At 51.5% G+C, this 14,448-nt stretch overlaps 3 protein-coding genes across 3 annotated transcripts; all 3 read right to left on the bottom strand.

The window, feature by feature from the left end:
* Positions 1 to 474: 474 nt before the first annotated feature.
* On the bottom strand, positions 475 to 2,350 carry LTHEOB_5765 (Dihydroxy-acid dehydratase; the record flags this gene model as incomplete). Its single annotated transcript, XM_035514946.1, has 2 exons — positions 475 to 2,221; positions 2,280 to 2,350. 2 exons carry the CDS (start codon positions 2,348 to 2,350, stop codon positions 475 to 477), a joined length of 1,818 nt encoding a protein of 605 aa, XP_035373457.1.
* Positions 2,351 to 7,418: 5,068 nt separating this feature from the next.
* LTHEOB_5764 (Zinc/iron permease) lies at positions 7,419 to 9,199 on the bottom strand (the record flags this gene model as incomplete). The annotated part of the gene is made up of 4 exons (XM_035514945.1): positions 7,419 to 7,552; positions 7,611 to 8,838; positions 8,891 to 9,006; positions 9,145 to 9,199. 4 exons carry the CDS (start codon positions 9,197 to 9,199, stop codon positions 7,419 to 7,421), a joined length of 1,533 nt encoding a protein of 510 aa, XP_035373456.1.
* Positions 9,200 to 12,049: 2,850 nt separating this feature from the next.
* Positions 12,050 to 12,325, bottom strand: LTHEOB_5763 (uncharacterized protein; the record flags this gene model as incomplete). The annotated part of the gene is made up of 1 exon (XM_035514944.1): positions 12,050 to 12,325. The coding sequence occupies one exon, from the start codon at positions 12,323 to 12,325 to the stop codon at positions 12,050 to 12,052; it is 276 nt and encodes a 91-aa protein (XP_035373455.1).
* Positions 12,326 to 14,448: the final 2,123 nt, after the last annotated feature.

Raw genomic sequence — 14,448 nt, 5'->3', positions numbered from 1 at the left:
CTGGGCCAGAGGCTGATCAGCGTTGGCGGCTGTATTTTAAGGCCTGGGCGGCACGAAGCCAATAACGAGCCGGCCGCGAGTACCACCCAGTGTCGGCGCCACGCGCCTGCATCTGGGCAATCTGCCGTATTCCAGCAGGGGTCCCGCAGCCCGTCATCAAAACTCCTGAATGCGCGCGCCAGTCGGCCAGCTGCCAGCCGTGACGAGCTCGCGTCGATGGAGCTTGGGGGCTTTGGGGCCACACTGCGCGCGCCGCATCCCGCAGATAGGCTCGCGACACGCCTCTCGGCTATTTGCTTGCCGCGAGATCCAGCGTTGGTCCAATCATTCATTTCCAGGTCCCCGGCGCCGCCAGGTACGCGCTACGGACTCAAGCAATCCCAAAGCTGCAAAAAAGACCCGCGGCGGCTTATGACCGCCCGAACGCCATCGTTGTACAGAATCCCCAGACCCCCAGCTTTTGCTACTTTTACCCTAAACAGAGACGGGAATGTCTTCCGCGTCCGTGATGCACCCCTGGCTGGCGTCCTTCACCAGCTTGGCGTACTTGGACAGCGTGCCCTTCGAGTACTTGAGCGGCGGCGCAACCCACGCCGCCCTGCGCTTCGCCAGCTCCTCCTCGCCAACGTGCAGATTCATCTCATTCGTCTCGGCGTCGATGGAAATCTCGTCACCGTCCTTCACGAGAGCGATGGGTCCACCGACCTGCGCCTCGGGCACAATGTGGCCGATCAGGAAGCCGTGACTGCCACCGCTGAAGCGCCCGTCTGTGATGAGCGCGACGTCGTGGCCCAGTCCCGCCCCCATAATGGCAGAGCTAGGCTTCAACATCTCCGGCATGCCCGGACCGCCCTTGGGACCCTCGTACCGGATGACCACGACAGTCTTCTCACCCTTCTTGATCTCGCCCTTCTCCAACGCCTCAATGAAGAGATCCTCATCATCGTAGCACTTGGCGTTTCCGACGAACCGCAGACCCTCCTTACCGGTGATCTTGCCAACGCAGCCACCAGGCGCCAGGCTGCCGCGCAGAATCTGCAAGTGACCCGTCTCCTTGATGGGGTTGCTCAGGGGACGGAAGATCTGCTGCTCCTTGGGGAAGTCGGGTGCCTTCTCCACGTTCTCCTTCAGAGTCTTGCCCGTGACGGTCATCTGGTTACCGTCCAGGAGGCCTTCCTTGAGCAAGAACTTGACGAGAGCGGGCGTACCGCCGATATCGAACAGGTCGGCGAAGACGTACTTTCCAGACGGCTTCAGGTCCGCGAGGAAAGGAGTGCGATCACTGACGGCCTGGAAGTCGTCGATGGTGAGCTTAATACCAACCGAGTCGGCGATGGCAATCAAGTGGAGAACGGCATTGGTCGAGCCACCGGTGATGGTGACAAGAACCATGGCGTTCTCGAACGCTTGCCGAGTAAGAATGTCACGGGGGCGGATGTCTTCCTTCAACAGGTTCTTAATGGCACCGCCGGCGGCCAAACATTCGAGGACCTTGGCGTTGGACTCGGCCGGGTTGGACGAAGAGCCGGGCAGAGTCATACCCATGACCTCGATGGCGCTGGCCATGGTGTTGGCGGTGTACATGCCACCGCAAGCGCCGCTGCCGGGGCAAGCGTGGCGGATGATATCAAAGCGCTCGTCCTCGTTGATTTCACCGGTGATGAACTGACCATAGGCCTGGAATGCGGAGACAAGGTCGAGCTTAGGGTGCGCGGGAAGCTTTCCGCAGCCGGCGGCAATAGTGCCGCCGTAGACCATGAGCGAGGGCCTGTTGACACGACCCATGGCCATCAAGACACCAGGCATGTTCTTATCGCAACCAGGAACCGAGATGTTGGCATCGTACCATTGAGCGTTCATGACGGTCTCAATGGAGTCGGCAATCAGGTCGCGCGACTGGAGCGAGAACCTCATGCCCTTGGTACCCATGGAAATACCGTCACTGACACCAATGGTGTTGAACTGCATGCCCCAGAGGCCAGCACGCTGCACACCCTCCTTGATCTTGTTGTTGAGGTCCATCAGGTGCATGTTGCACGGGTTGCCGGTGTACCAGACGGACGAAATGCCGACCTGGGCCTTGTTCATGTCCTCCTCCTTCAGGCCGGTGGCGTAGAGCATGGCTTGCGAGGCACCCTGCGACTTGGGCTGGGTGATGCCACGGCTGACCTTGTTGAGGCCTTCATCGGCGCGGCGGGCGGCGGTCGAGGAGAGAGCCCTCCTGTCATACGAGTCAATGGGGAGCACATTGGAGCTGTTGGCGAAGATGCAGGACTCACAACGACCGCCACTGCGAGCTGGCGCGCATTGCCGGCCGCAGCGGCATGGTGTGTAACCTGGGGAGAAGCATTGCGATGTTGCTGGACAGTCCTCCGCCAGTGAAGCCCGCAGGTGAGTCGAATTGGACTTCTTAGAAAAGTTCGCGAGGCCGGCTGTGACTCAGCGAATGAAGCTGTCGATAATTATTCTGCGCGCCCTGGCTGGCTTAGCGTTGGAGCTTGCGAGCCGCGTCCTCCGACCTCGGAGCATGTGGCGCATTCCATTGGCCGCCGCCCAAGCAACTCACGCCCGCATCCCACTGTCAACACCACGCCTTTGCCCTACGAGGCGTGCGGCTGAACGTTTGTTTCCTCGCTGCATGGCCGAGACAGGCAACCTCTGTGTGAGACCCTAGCGCAAGCTTCCTCGCGGTCCGCGTCCCGTAGCGCGCCAGGCGCACCCACGGCCGTTTGCGGCGCCCTGCCATACTTGCGCAACCGCCGGCCGCCTCATTTGGCCATGGGTCTTTCCCTTCTTAGCGCATAGTCGTTAAAGTTTCAGGTGTTGCACAATCCTGTGCTCAGTCCGTCTGTTTCACCGTGTGCCCGAACCCTCCCCAGCGCTCCTACGACGACGCCTGGCGCGTGAGCAAGCTGCTTCATCATCGTCAGCACGCCCCTCTGTCCCTGCGCAGGCTGTCCGAGCGTGAAACTCTGCAACAACCGCGGCGTTGGGAGCCCACCTGCCCCGTTCTGCGCAGGGCGGATGAGAGAGCTTGGACGCCTCAATTTACTGGAAATTTGCACACAATAATCAACCACTCCACCGGATCACTCTCATACACACCAATCAGTCAGCAGCATGATCATCTGCCCAATGACGCTGGCCACCGCAACGGCCCAGAACCCTAACCCACCTAATCGAAGCATTTGTTCTACTCCAGTTCTCCGCAGCCGCGGCTCACCCTACGCACGAATCATGACTCGATCTTCTATCAAATGATGCTCGTTGACCGGAATCTCAAATGACAAATTGCCGCCTTGTCACCCACCCCCCTTTCCCACCGCCTTCAGCTGCTTTTTTTAGAAACTCACGATCTTGTAACCAACTGGCCACTGCTTACATCATCAACCAATCAGTCCTATGGTCTAGTGGTATGACGTTCGCTTCACAGCAATTTCTCTGGTCCCCAGAGCGAGTTCTTGGAGCGCGAAAGGTCCCGGGTTCGATCGTAAGTTTGCCAGCTGCCGAGCCATCGTGAAGAGAGCATCATCTAACAAGAGACTTAGCCCGGTGGGACTACACACACAACGTGATTTCTTTTTGCCCATTGACCATCCATACCCCTATAATTCCATTCCCCCAAATTGCCCTCCCATTCTAGCACATTCTGAACGCTTTCCTTTAGTCAATTGATTCTTGCTTCTTGGCCAAAACTTTCGCAGTCCGTATTTTTTTTGTCGGCCGCAGGTACCGGGCTTTTGTGGGTACAACGCATGTCCTCGCTCGCTTCCCTTCATCTGCCCCATCCCCTTCGGCGCCGGCGCCGCAGCGCAGAAATGCACCGCCAGCTCAACCCACACCCGGCCACGCATGCTGCTGCACCACCACACACACCACACCCAGCATGCCGGCTTCAACCCCTATTGGCTCCCCAAAACCCGCCCTCCCACACAATCCCGATGCGCACCGGCACTGTACCGTCGATCTTCCGACGCAGCAACCAGCTGTCCGGCCAGGCGATCCGTTGCTGTAAGAGGAAGGTGAGCCGCCGCCCCTTGCCCGCTCCATCCCGGCGAGTCGGTCGTCGTGTGTGGGGGTGCTTTTGGTTTTCGAGACTGCAGGTGGGTTGTTCGGTGCGTGGTGTGATGGAGAAGTGGGGTTGGGGTGGCGCTGAAGAACTGGTGACTGGTTCTCGGTGGCTGCTGGCATATGCACCAAAGGCGGTCGCCCTGCAGGGCGACGTGGAAGGCGGTGGCAGGGGGTCCGGCATGGTTTGCTGGCAATGCTGCTTTTTGTTTCCCTTGCCTGCGATAGACGCGGGATGGAAGGTGAGTTGTTCGATGGCTTCCATGTCTGCGGTGTGTCGTTGCAGATGGGTGCATTGGCATTTCCAAATTGGCGATGTGTGAAGTCTCGAGGTGTATTCCTGATGACGTTTGAGCGCAGTGTGGATATTTACGTTAGCATGCTCTTCACGAGGTGCTTTTGAACTGCTGGAACAAGTGATACAGAGCCCGACGGTTGTTGAAGTTAGTTGAGCAACATTGTTTCTTCAAAATTATGAAGAGGCTGAAAGTGAACGCCTTGCTTTCTAAAGACGAGCTAGAAGGAGAGGCTCAGTATCCAGGCAACATGACGCAGTACTGCGTTTGGCTGCAAAAGATCGATGCAAATACCTAATTGGACAGTCACTTCCACGGAAACCCATGACTAGTTTCTGAAATAGGCATGTGCATTACTGTGGATGTCACCCATTATCACGATCGATTTTGAAATGAAAGAGAAAATGCATTGAAAGACGATGAATGAGACCACCAGATAACATATCTGATTCAACTGAACTCGTCGCCAAACCTATCGAGACAGAGGGACAAAGCGGACCTCAGGAGCAGCTTCAGGGAATGCCATCTTTCCAGATCCCCGGCTACTATGCTCTCTCAATCAGTGTAATGTTTCTTTTCCTTCTATCGCCGGGTAACACCTCTCTCCGTTCTGTCTAGATTTATTTCCTCGCTTTCCATCTTAAGACGTCTCTTAAAGCGATAGTTTCCGTTGAATTGATTAACCGGAAAATTTGTGGCCCATTCCAAGTTAAGTGACGCTTGTAATTTATGTTTCAATTCCAATACTCCACCACATTTACCACATCTTGACCTCAGTCAACTACTGGTATCGCAGCGTCAGCCTTCTGCCATCTTACATTTCCCTGATATCTGTGATGTGATGCACAACAGAGGCAACTCACGGCAGCAAGTCTACGAATTCCTCATGATCACCAGCACGGAACGATCATGATGGATGACGCAGTGCCATAGGAAGGTGAAGGGAATCCCAGTTGAAGCCAAGCGAGAGTCAGGCTAATTTAAGGCTGATATCGTACCATGGAAAATCCGGCAAAACCGAAGTAGGTCTTCATCATTGTACTCCTCAGTTCAGCAAAGAGGAAGTTGTGCACCAGGAGAATTTCAGTACATTGATAGCTATTTATGATGGGAAATCTTCTCTCTCTCTCACGTGCAGTTGAATTGCGCATGTCGCTCGATCATAAGCTTACAAACATTCACACGAGTCTCGTCTTCAGGATGCCCGTGACCCGTTTTGTTCAAGCACCTCCGTTCTATCTATCAAAAGCGCTTACAGACGTGTTCATCGAGAGTCCCAAGTAACAACAGATCGTACAAGATGTTGATGGGCAGACCCCTCAACGTGTTCACTCTACTGCTCTGAATTTCGGGCAATACTTGGGGCCTGGCTCGCTCGCCCATCGGTAACTCGTTAGTAAATTCAAGATCCAACGCAAGATCATGAGCTTTTTCATCCATGCAGCAAATGGCGTTGGTGATGGTGCCCTGCAATGTGACACTACTTCGAACACGGCAAAAGCGAAAAGCGAAAAGCGAAGAACAGCACTTGGGCTGTCGCTTTGGTATATCGAAATCCCCGCTACATCTTTCTTCTGCACTTCTTTGCTTTAAATATATTTGGCTCTCACAGTAGTTCCAGATTTAAAATTCCTTTCTCGCATCATTGGGTTAGAACAATGAGTCTTCGTATGTCTCAGTGATGAGGAAAGATACTCTTGAAGTGTCTTGGTGTGTTTTGATACCATATCTGACATGCCGCCAAGTGAGAGATCTACTTTTCTGAATGAGAGACGTGAATTTAGTAAATTGTTGTTGTATTTCCCGCCCACAGAAGGAAAAACAAACGTGAGCATTTTCAAAATGATGTGATACTGATGAGCTGCATTACTTAGAGGTGATGAAGGGCCAAATTGAAAGTGTGTGGAAGGAGATTGCGGGCAAGGTAGGTGAGCTGCCGAGATGAAAGAACATGAACGTATAGAGGGTAGCCCTATCACAGAGCCAGTGATTTCTCTCGATCGAATTTTTATCATAGTAGCTGCAGCTTTTGGTGAAGAGAAAAAAATCGGCTGGTGGGAGGTGGGCGCGTTTATAAGCGCTTCGGATAGCGAGAGGTAGGTGTGGAACATCTGATGAGACTGGTATGTTTGGAAAGTCACGTTGGCGGATTACTACATTTGATTGACAGTGCCGACACGTGTTTCATTCCAATTGACGCCGAGACATGTGGTTCGTCAATGCTCGCAGTCTGATGCTTCGTGAATACGACACTCATGACGGCAATTATAAATTCACCAGTCGACCTTCAGAACTGCCACAAATGGCAGCTCCCGCTCATATCTAGACGCTACGTTGAAACTCCAAGAAACTGCCTCGCTGTGTCTGTTGGCGTAGATACCTGAGCGGTGATCTGTGTGTTTGTCTGGGCCTATGTCAGTAGCATGCTGACACCATCGTTTGACTAAAATAATGCTGAAGCCCAAAAGCCAGAAATACATGATAAATTATGAAAACAGCTAGTCTGCACCTTTGCACTCTTGCGTTTCATCATCATTATCATCTATTATTATTATTAAATCAGCACAGAGCGTAAGAGAAGCGTAAGAAACAGTGTTGAGCTTTCCAACAGTGCAAAATAGCGACATTCATGCTCATTTTCAATTTTCACTAACAAGCGGAGCTGACTGTCTTGTACTTGCGGTAAAGAGTCAGAGAAATGGCACAACTTCATATAGGGGGTGCAAAATATGCATTCTTTGCCATCGCGAAGGACTCGTGCCATGAGCAAAGACGCTGGGGTGATCGGCCAACAACCTTGTGTACTTTAGAGGACAGATGCAACGGCGCTTGAAAATCACGGAGATAGCATCCCGATCTGGATGATAAATGGATTGGTCAGCTCGAGATATCAGAGTGAAGGCCCATTAATCAACCCGACCCTCCACCTTCTCCAACTTAGCTATTCCACGCAACAAGATCAACCGAGTCTATCTTCAACAAATTCTGCCGACCGAAAGCAAGCCTAAATCGCCATTCCGTGTATACGCCAATTGAGCAAACACATATCCAAACCTATGCTGTCAAAGCCGAACTGACGCCCAAGATGCCCATACCGACGAATGCAAATATCATACAGAGGCTGCGGCTGTGGGTCAAGGCCATGCTCTCCTGGAACAGTTGCAGTGCCACGGAAGTCATGACACCAGCTGCACGAGAAGTCAGCTAAAAATGTAAAATTGCTCATCACAAAGAGATCGGACTTACCAGTCACAGCGAACATGCCTCCATACACGGACTCACCGGGCTCACCAATACCCGTCCGCCCGGCAATCCTGAACCACAAAGCAGCCACACCTGCACCCAGAGGTTGGCTTGCGCCACCAAGAATACTGCTAATAACCATGGCCTTCCATCTACTGTTGATGGCCAGATAGAGAGGTAGAGCCATGGCGAAACCTTCGGTGATGTTATGAATGAAGAGAGCTAGGAAGACGGCGAAACCAAGCTGTGGGTTGGCGTGATTGGTAGCATAGGTGATAAAACCTTCCGGCAGCTTGTGGAGAGCGATGGCAAGCGAGGTCTGCAGGCCAATGGACATGAATGCATTGGTGGGGACGTGGTGGTGGTGATGGCCCTGCTCGTGAGGGTCATGATCGTGATCATGATGGTCATGGTCATGGTCATGGTGGTCTTCATGGTCATCATGACTGTGGTGATCGTGGATCGAGCGAGCGGAATGGGTGCTCCGTGGTTTCGAAAACCCGTTGGTCCGGCCATGAGCAGCGGTCGACGAAAGGGTACTATAGTTTACCTCGTCGTACTCGGGAGTCTGCAGTAGCAGAGGCTGGCGTTCAGGGTGCAATGTGCTGCTTGCGTGTGGCGTGGTGGCGCTTCTTGAAATGCCAGGCTGACGAGGCCAGGTATGGACGGGAGCTCTAGTGCCACCTCTGGCTTGGACAATCTTGAAACATTCAGAGCCACAAGGGTCAGTGAATCCATGGCAGGGGCCAATCTCATCGCAATGAGATTTTGCCCGCATCACAATTTGCGAAGCCTTGTGTGCTAACTGGGCTGGAAAAGACGGCCTCCGGGCCGAAGAGAAGTTTTGGTGAGGTTGAAAGGAGTCGGTGCTGTTAAACATGTCGCTGTTCGTAGAGGCATCAACGCTGACGGTGGCACTGTTAGGGAGTCCGGGGCGTTGCTGGCCGTGGTAGCCAGGCAGACTGCTCTCGTGTTCGTCGTCATCGTGGGAGCGAGAGGTCTTGTCAAAGTCGTGGTCGTGTTTAGTCGACTCCTCGTCGCCATGGGTATGGTCACAGTCGACGATGTGGGAGGGCATGAACTGGTGGATGACTCGCGAGACAACTTGGATGCCAATCACACCGCCGAGAAAGCAGGCGATGAGGATCCATGCAGCAGCCTTAGGCGAGTGGCCGCCCTTTTGGAGGGAATTCCTGGCCGAGGGCAGCATGCTGTACAGCGACGAGAACAGCTCGAGAATTGTTCAGCATGACATGATGTAAGGTGACGAGAGGACATCCTACCATGACGCCGAAGCTCAAGCTCAGGGAGGCAGAGAGGAATGCATTACTGTCCTGGACTCTGAAATTGCGCTTTCCGGGAAATAGCCTGACGATGATGTCGACGCAGATGACGGAGGCTGCGGACTGAATCAGTTCTGGGCGGCGCGGGAGGCTGCATCGAGTCGGCACTTACCTCCGAGTACACATGCTTTTACCCACAAAAAGGCCCAGTCAGTGAGTCTTCTCCGATGCGGGCACGGACAGCAGGCACCTACCTATGCCGCTCATGGCCGTCATGATCCAGCCGCGGGTGTCGTTGTCGAGCGCCATGTTTGCCCCCGAGGCTTGGCGCAAAGCGGCTCTTTTTCTGCAAGGGCGGCTGGAGATTGGAATATGCGAGGTGCAGAGAGTGTGTGGGGATAGCAAGTCGAGGTGGAGAGGCGGATGACGGCGGCCAGCGGGCAAAGCGAACGCTAGCGGCAGACGGGAAGGTGCAGGCTGGAGGTTTTGAGCACCTTGTTGGCCGCCGGCCTTTGTGGCAGTCTCGTGAATTCTCGATGAGGTCAAAGCCGTCGTGACTAAGCCTAACGCACGGTCACTGATTGGCCGCTCCGTCTTTGCTGATTCCGTGTTATCTGAGCGGCTCGCCCCTCCAACTCTCATCCCCGACACCTGTTGTCGCGACCTGACACACCACCATGCTAACCCATTGATGTGGCCACCTCACCGGCTTCATAGCGTGTTCTGCCCCGAATCGACGCATGCGACCGCTTCTCAACGCCCAACTTTTGTCGCTTTCGAGCCAACTCATTGTTGCGAGATGGTGGCTCGAAAGCGCACAGCAGCATACGCCTTTCGTGTAGATTGAACCCCCTCGAAGCGAAAATCCCCGTTCCGAGCCCTCGGTGATGCTCGAGGAGACCACCGGGAGGCTCAACGCCTGCCGAGCCCTGCCCGACTCAGCCGTCGTAGACTTTTCCGGGTCGAAAACACAACATGGGATTGGTGGTGTTGCGCAGGTCGTGAAAAAGAAACTAGTGAAGAGCAAGCGCCTAGAATGCGCTCTCGGGTGAGGGTAGAGGATAATGCTGGTGGTCATGAAGGAAGCAACGGCTTGCTTCTTAGCCTTGCGTGCTTCTTCGATCAAATAACACTCACTTGAAGCCCACGGAAATTCAAAAGTCCGTGAGGATACAACCACTTGCTTGATGCTGCACACAGAACAGCAGGCGTTGGACAATGGCACACGCCCTCAATGCCTCGCGCCTTTGGCGAAGATCGTTGCATACGTGCACCATCGCTTGGCGTACATTACGGCATTGCTTACAAGATCAGCGATGCAAATTTATTTCTTTTTTTGGTCCAAGCGTACAAATATGGAATCCTTCCTCCTTTCCGTTTCGCTTTGTTTAAATTTTGCCAACATACAGGTGTTGACCGCGGACAAATTTGTAGATAGCGTGAAGAACGTCTGGGCATATTAAGGGAATCAATGTGCTCGTACCTGTAATAGTTAGCCGGACTCTAAAAACTGCCATATTCAGCGTCTCCAGCTTTCTTTTCAGGTAAGCAGCCATGTAGTCACTAAGTAGATGTAATCTCAAACTCAGTCGATCCAGAGATTTCCCAGAAGATCGAGTTGTACAGTCGGCTGCCTGCACACGCGCCCGAATAAAAATATGTTTCATTATGGAGAGCGTGCTCTTAAAAACGCCTATTATTTTTTCGAAAGAAATAAAAATCCAGAGGCCAGGCTAAGCCATGGCAGGACAGCTTGATTAAAAAGCCCATGATAACATTGAACTTGCAAATCTTACTGTGGAATGAACAATGGATGCACTGGATACTTTGTGCCGAGGATGCCGGGTGAGAGTTGATATTGCCGCCTGCAGGGTGTCATCTTTGAGGCCTAGAACGATAGCCATCAGTCGTACAAACCATACTTTGCCAACTCAAATGAGGCAAGGATCGATGTGGAACGCTATAATGTCGGGTTCGGTTATTACCGAGACAGTAACATGTCTAACAGCTGGTGCGTCGAAATTGTCGTTTGGAAAAGGAGACCATCCGACATCGCGCGGCTGACGCCTGGAAAGTTTAGACAAGGGTTCATCCAGCTCTGATGCTCAGACCCGTCGCCAAGTGGTTGCTGTTCTTTAGTATTTCACTGTTCTAAGCCATTTTACCTTTCTTTTCCACAGCACACTTCCTTAATAACCTTGCATCGCCACGAAAACAATTCCTAGTCGATGGAGAATACGGTGTGTTTCACTAAAATGAAGAAATCCGTCACATAACATGTTAGCTTAAACTTCGATTGTTGGGGCTCATACTACCCTCAGATCGCCTCTCGAGTTCAGCCCCTGACGCAGATCGATCGAACCAGCCACAATATATGCTTCGTTCCGGTGGTCATGATATCTTAGGCAGACGGCTTCATAATGATCATTGTAGCCACGTGTCGCATGACATTGCGCTTATGATTGCCTAGAAGTGCTCTATGACCTCTGGTAGTGCCATCAAGTAATATTTGACCGCCACCTATTGGGGCCTCGCCCAGTGTTGTCAGCCCCTTTTCACATACTATGTTCAGCTGATCCGGTAGAAGGGATGATCTTGTTTGGCTTGACTAGGTAGATAATTATCTACTCAGAGATGGTATATGCATCCGACGCTTTTTAAAGGCAGTCGGAACGCTCCAGAGCATCAGAGATAAATTAGTTGGGGATGGCGCCTGAAAAACTAAAGGTATTCCTCTGGGAACATTACAGCCGGCCATGCCAGTCTGAGACAAGTGACCCTCGATCAGATACATGTGGCAGAATATCACGGATCCCATATACCATAAGTTGCATTTATATTGCGTACTTAGCCTCACTACAGCCGCCCATTGAATGAAAGGGGAGATTTCTCCGAGTCTGGTAAGTCACAGCTATCATTCATGCCAGCAAACAAACACAGGTTGTTGGTATTTACTCAACGCAGTGGCGCGAATAGACCCCTTGTCAGCAAATGCGATTGATACAAATCAGCAATGAATTACGGATACCTGGGTGCGAAAGAAAGATTTGAAGTGATAGTATATTGAAGAAGGTATGTATTCCAAAGCAGGCAGTTGACATTAGTATTAGGATTACTTCGGATGCTGTGAGATTATCTAAAAGTTTCCGTCCACTCTTCTTAGATTAAGCCGTAACTTGCGGCGTCTCCACAGCCAAGAACAACATCAAACGGGGGGTCCGACTGCTTGACGACCATGAATCGTGTCCAATTGAAGTTTGTCATTCCCTCTGGCCTCCAGTACAAATCGACGCAACCCTGGATTTCCTGGGAGCCAGTGCCGAGCTGGGGAGTGCTGATGGTCGCTTCCCACGGTTGAAACTCAACCTTGAGGACTTCCGAGACAAATTTAGGGGAAACGAGGTTGACGTTGCTTTGGTTGCCGTAGATGGTCATGACAGCAAGCTTGAGGATCTGAATTCCTTCTGAGGTGGTCGTTTGGACCTGGACAGAGAATACTCTGTTGGTCGCATGAGGAATGTCCTGGCAGGCCGTGCAAATATTTCCGTTAGCTTCTGCAGTTATGTAGACTAGATAAAACTGGGTTCATTGGGCCACACCTGATGGCTGAGCCGCGAGGAAAAGCACGACATCGTGTTGACAGTGTTTACCCGGCGTGGGTCTCGAAGGTTTAAGGTTTGGATAGTTCTCCTTTTCCAGACTGGTGACTTCATAGGGGTCCATCGGACTGTTTAAAGCACGTCGAAATCGGACACTTTATTGGTGTCAGCCTCTTAATTCCACAGGATTTAGTATCCAGGATCATGGCGTTATTGGAATGCAGGCAGTAGGTATAATAGCCGCTCTGAAAATTGTATTGTCAACATGTCATCCGCCACAAATACAGTATGGGCAAAAAAGGCGCCGAGCTAGCTGAGGATGAAATTATTTTATGCCTCACCAGAATCCTTGACCTTTTATTAGGTTTTCCATAGTCTGGTACGGAATTCTTTAGGTTATCGAGAGGGCGCCTGAACACAGACGAGTAAGATTCCAGACGCAGTCGGGTTTGCTTGTCTTCAGGGAATAGCGTCCGATGGGTGCTACTCCACATTAAAACGAAGATTTCCGGGAAAAATTTACTTTTATGAGTCAAAGTGAGAGGAATACCGATAGGTACCTATGGGGAGTAGTATTAAATACCGACCGCTAGGATACTCGTTACTTCCCATCCGCGTATGTAAAGGCTTAGCCTTACCCACTATGCCACGCCAGTTTACGTAGGCCTCCTTAAGGGTAAAAGAGTAGTGGAATGAACCAAATTTGTTAAGGTCAATTGTAGCGTGGTCAGGTAATATACTGTCCGTGACAGCGTAAGCGTTACCATGGAATCACATCCAACAGATACTAATTTCTCCCTGGGTCGGTGTTTGAGTTTTGTCCGCTCTTCCTGTGCATGCCTTTAGGGACACACGCCGTCAAACTTGGAAACTAGTCTTCATAGATGCGTTTGTGAGAATAGAAGCAACAGAATGTCTGTCTTCGTGCTGTCTCGAGTCTAGAACGGTATGAAAAATCATCCGTCGGATTGAGCCTTTTCCTGGCCATGTTCCTAGGGTCCCATCCTGCTGATGTGTTTGTAGCTATGCATCTGCAGCATAGTAATCTTACGGGGCGTGCTGAAGATCTGACATATCAATTCACATCGCGCAACTGCATGCATATCAAAACGAGCGTTTGCAGTGGTGTTTAACGGTGAAGGAAGGATGGCAAACGAACTTTCTTGTTCGCCATAGCTCTCTCCTTAGTGCAGAAACTGTGTATAATACAAAGTAAATCATCACTGGCAGATCTTCAAGTGATTTTAGGTCTGTTTACCTCAATCTCCACGTAGCGTGAGGTCCATCGTCCAGCTAGAAGCGTCTTTACAGTAGATTAATAAGATTTAAACAAGCATGCGAAACTAAGGTGATCGGTTTGTCCTTTCTAAGGTCTTCTAAGTGGAAGAGAAAGCAGATAAAATGTGCGATGCATCAATGACTCTTCATAGACGGTCAGGCTGGCAGCTGAGTTTTGCGACTCGTGAACGGAAATGCTGGACTCCCTGTTAAATCGCGGCTCAGATTTTAGTGGGTTACACTCTACGGTCACGCTCGAGCAGCAGTACGTTAGCCCGGAAGCAGGTCTTGCCAGGCTGTGGCCACAAGACTTGATCGATGCTGTGGGACGACTGCGGTGATCCCACTGACTTGGTGCGGTGTACGGGGAATTTGGTATTAAGTAAACCCTGCCTTTCACACTTCTTTTTTTTTAAAAAAAAAAAAAAACTTAAGTCTCCTTTAAGAAGGTTGAGGAATACTTATGGCGGAATTTGGTTCTTCATTTGTTCATGCAAACGTGCTTGTAGCATGATAAAGTCTGGCACATGTAATTTGCGCCTAATGAGCTAATTTACAAACGCCTGCTGCATATAATCATGCAAGGTAACGATAGTGTCTTTTGATTTTCTTCCTTTGAACCTCACCGACTTTTCGAGTATTCATGCATGCCGTCAAATACCCACAAAAGTAGTAGATATC

Source organism: Lasiodiplodia theobromae (genome assembly GCF_012971845.1).
Source record: "Lasiodiplodia theobromae strain AM2As chromosome Unknown scaffold_16, whole genome shotgun sequence".
Lineage (NCBI taxonomy): Eukaryota > Fungi > Ascomycota > Dothideomycetes > Botryosphaeriales > Botryosphaeriaceae > Lasiodiplodia > Lasiodiplodia theobromae.
Note: the sequence above shows the minus strand (reverse complement) of the source record. Positions and strands in the feature narration are given on the sequence as shown.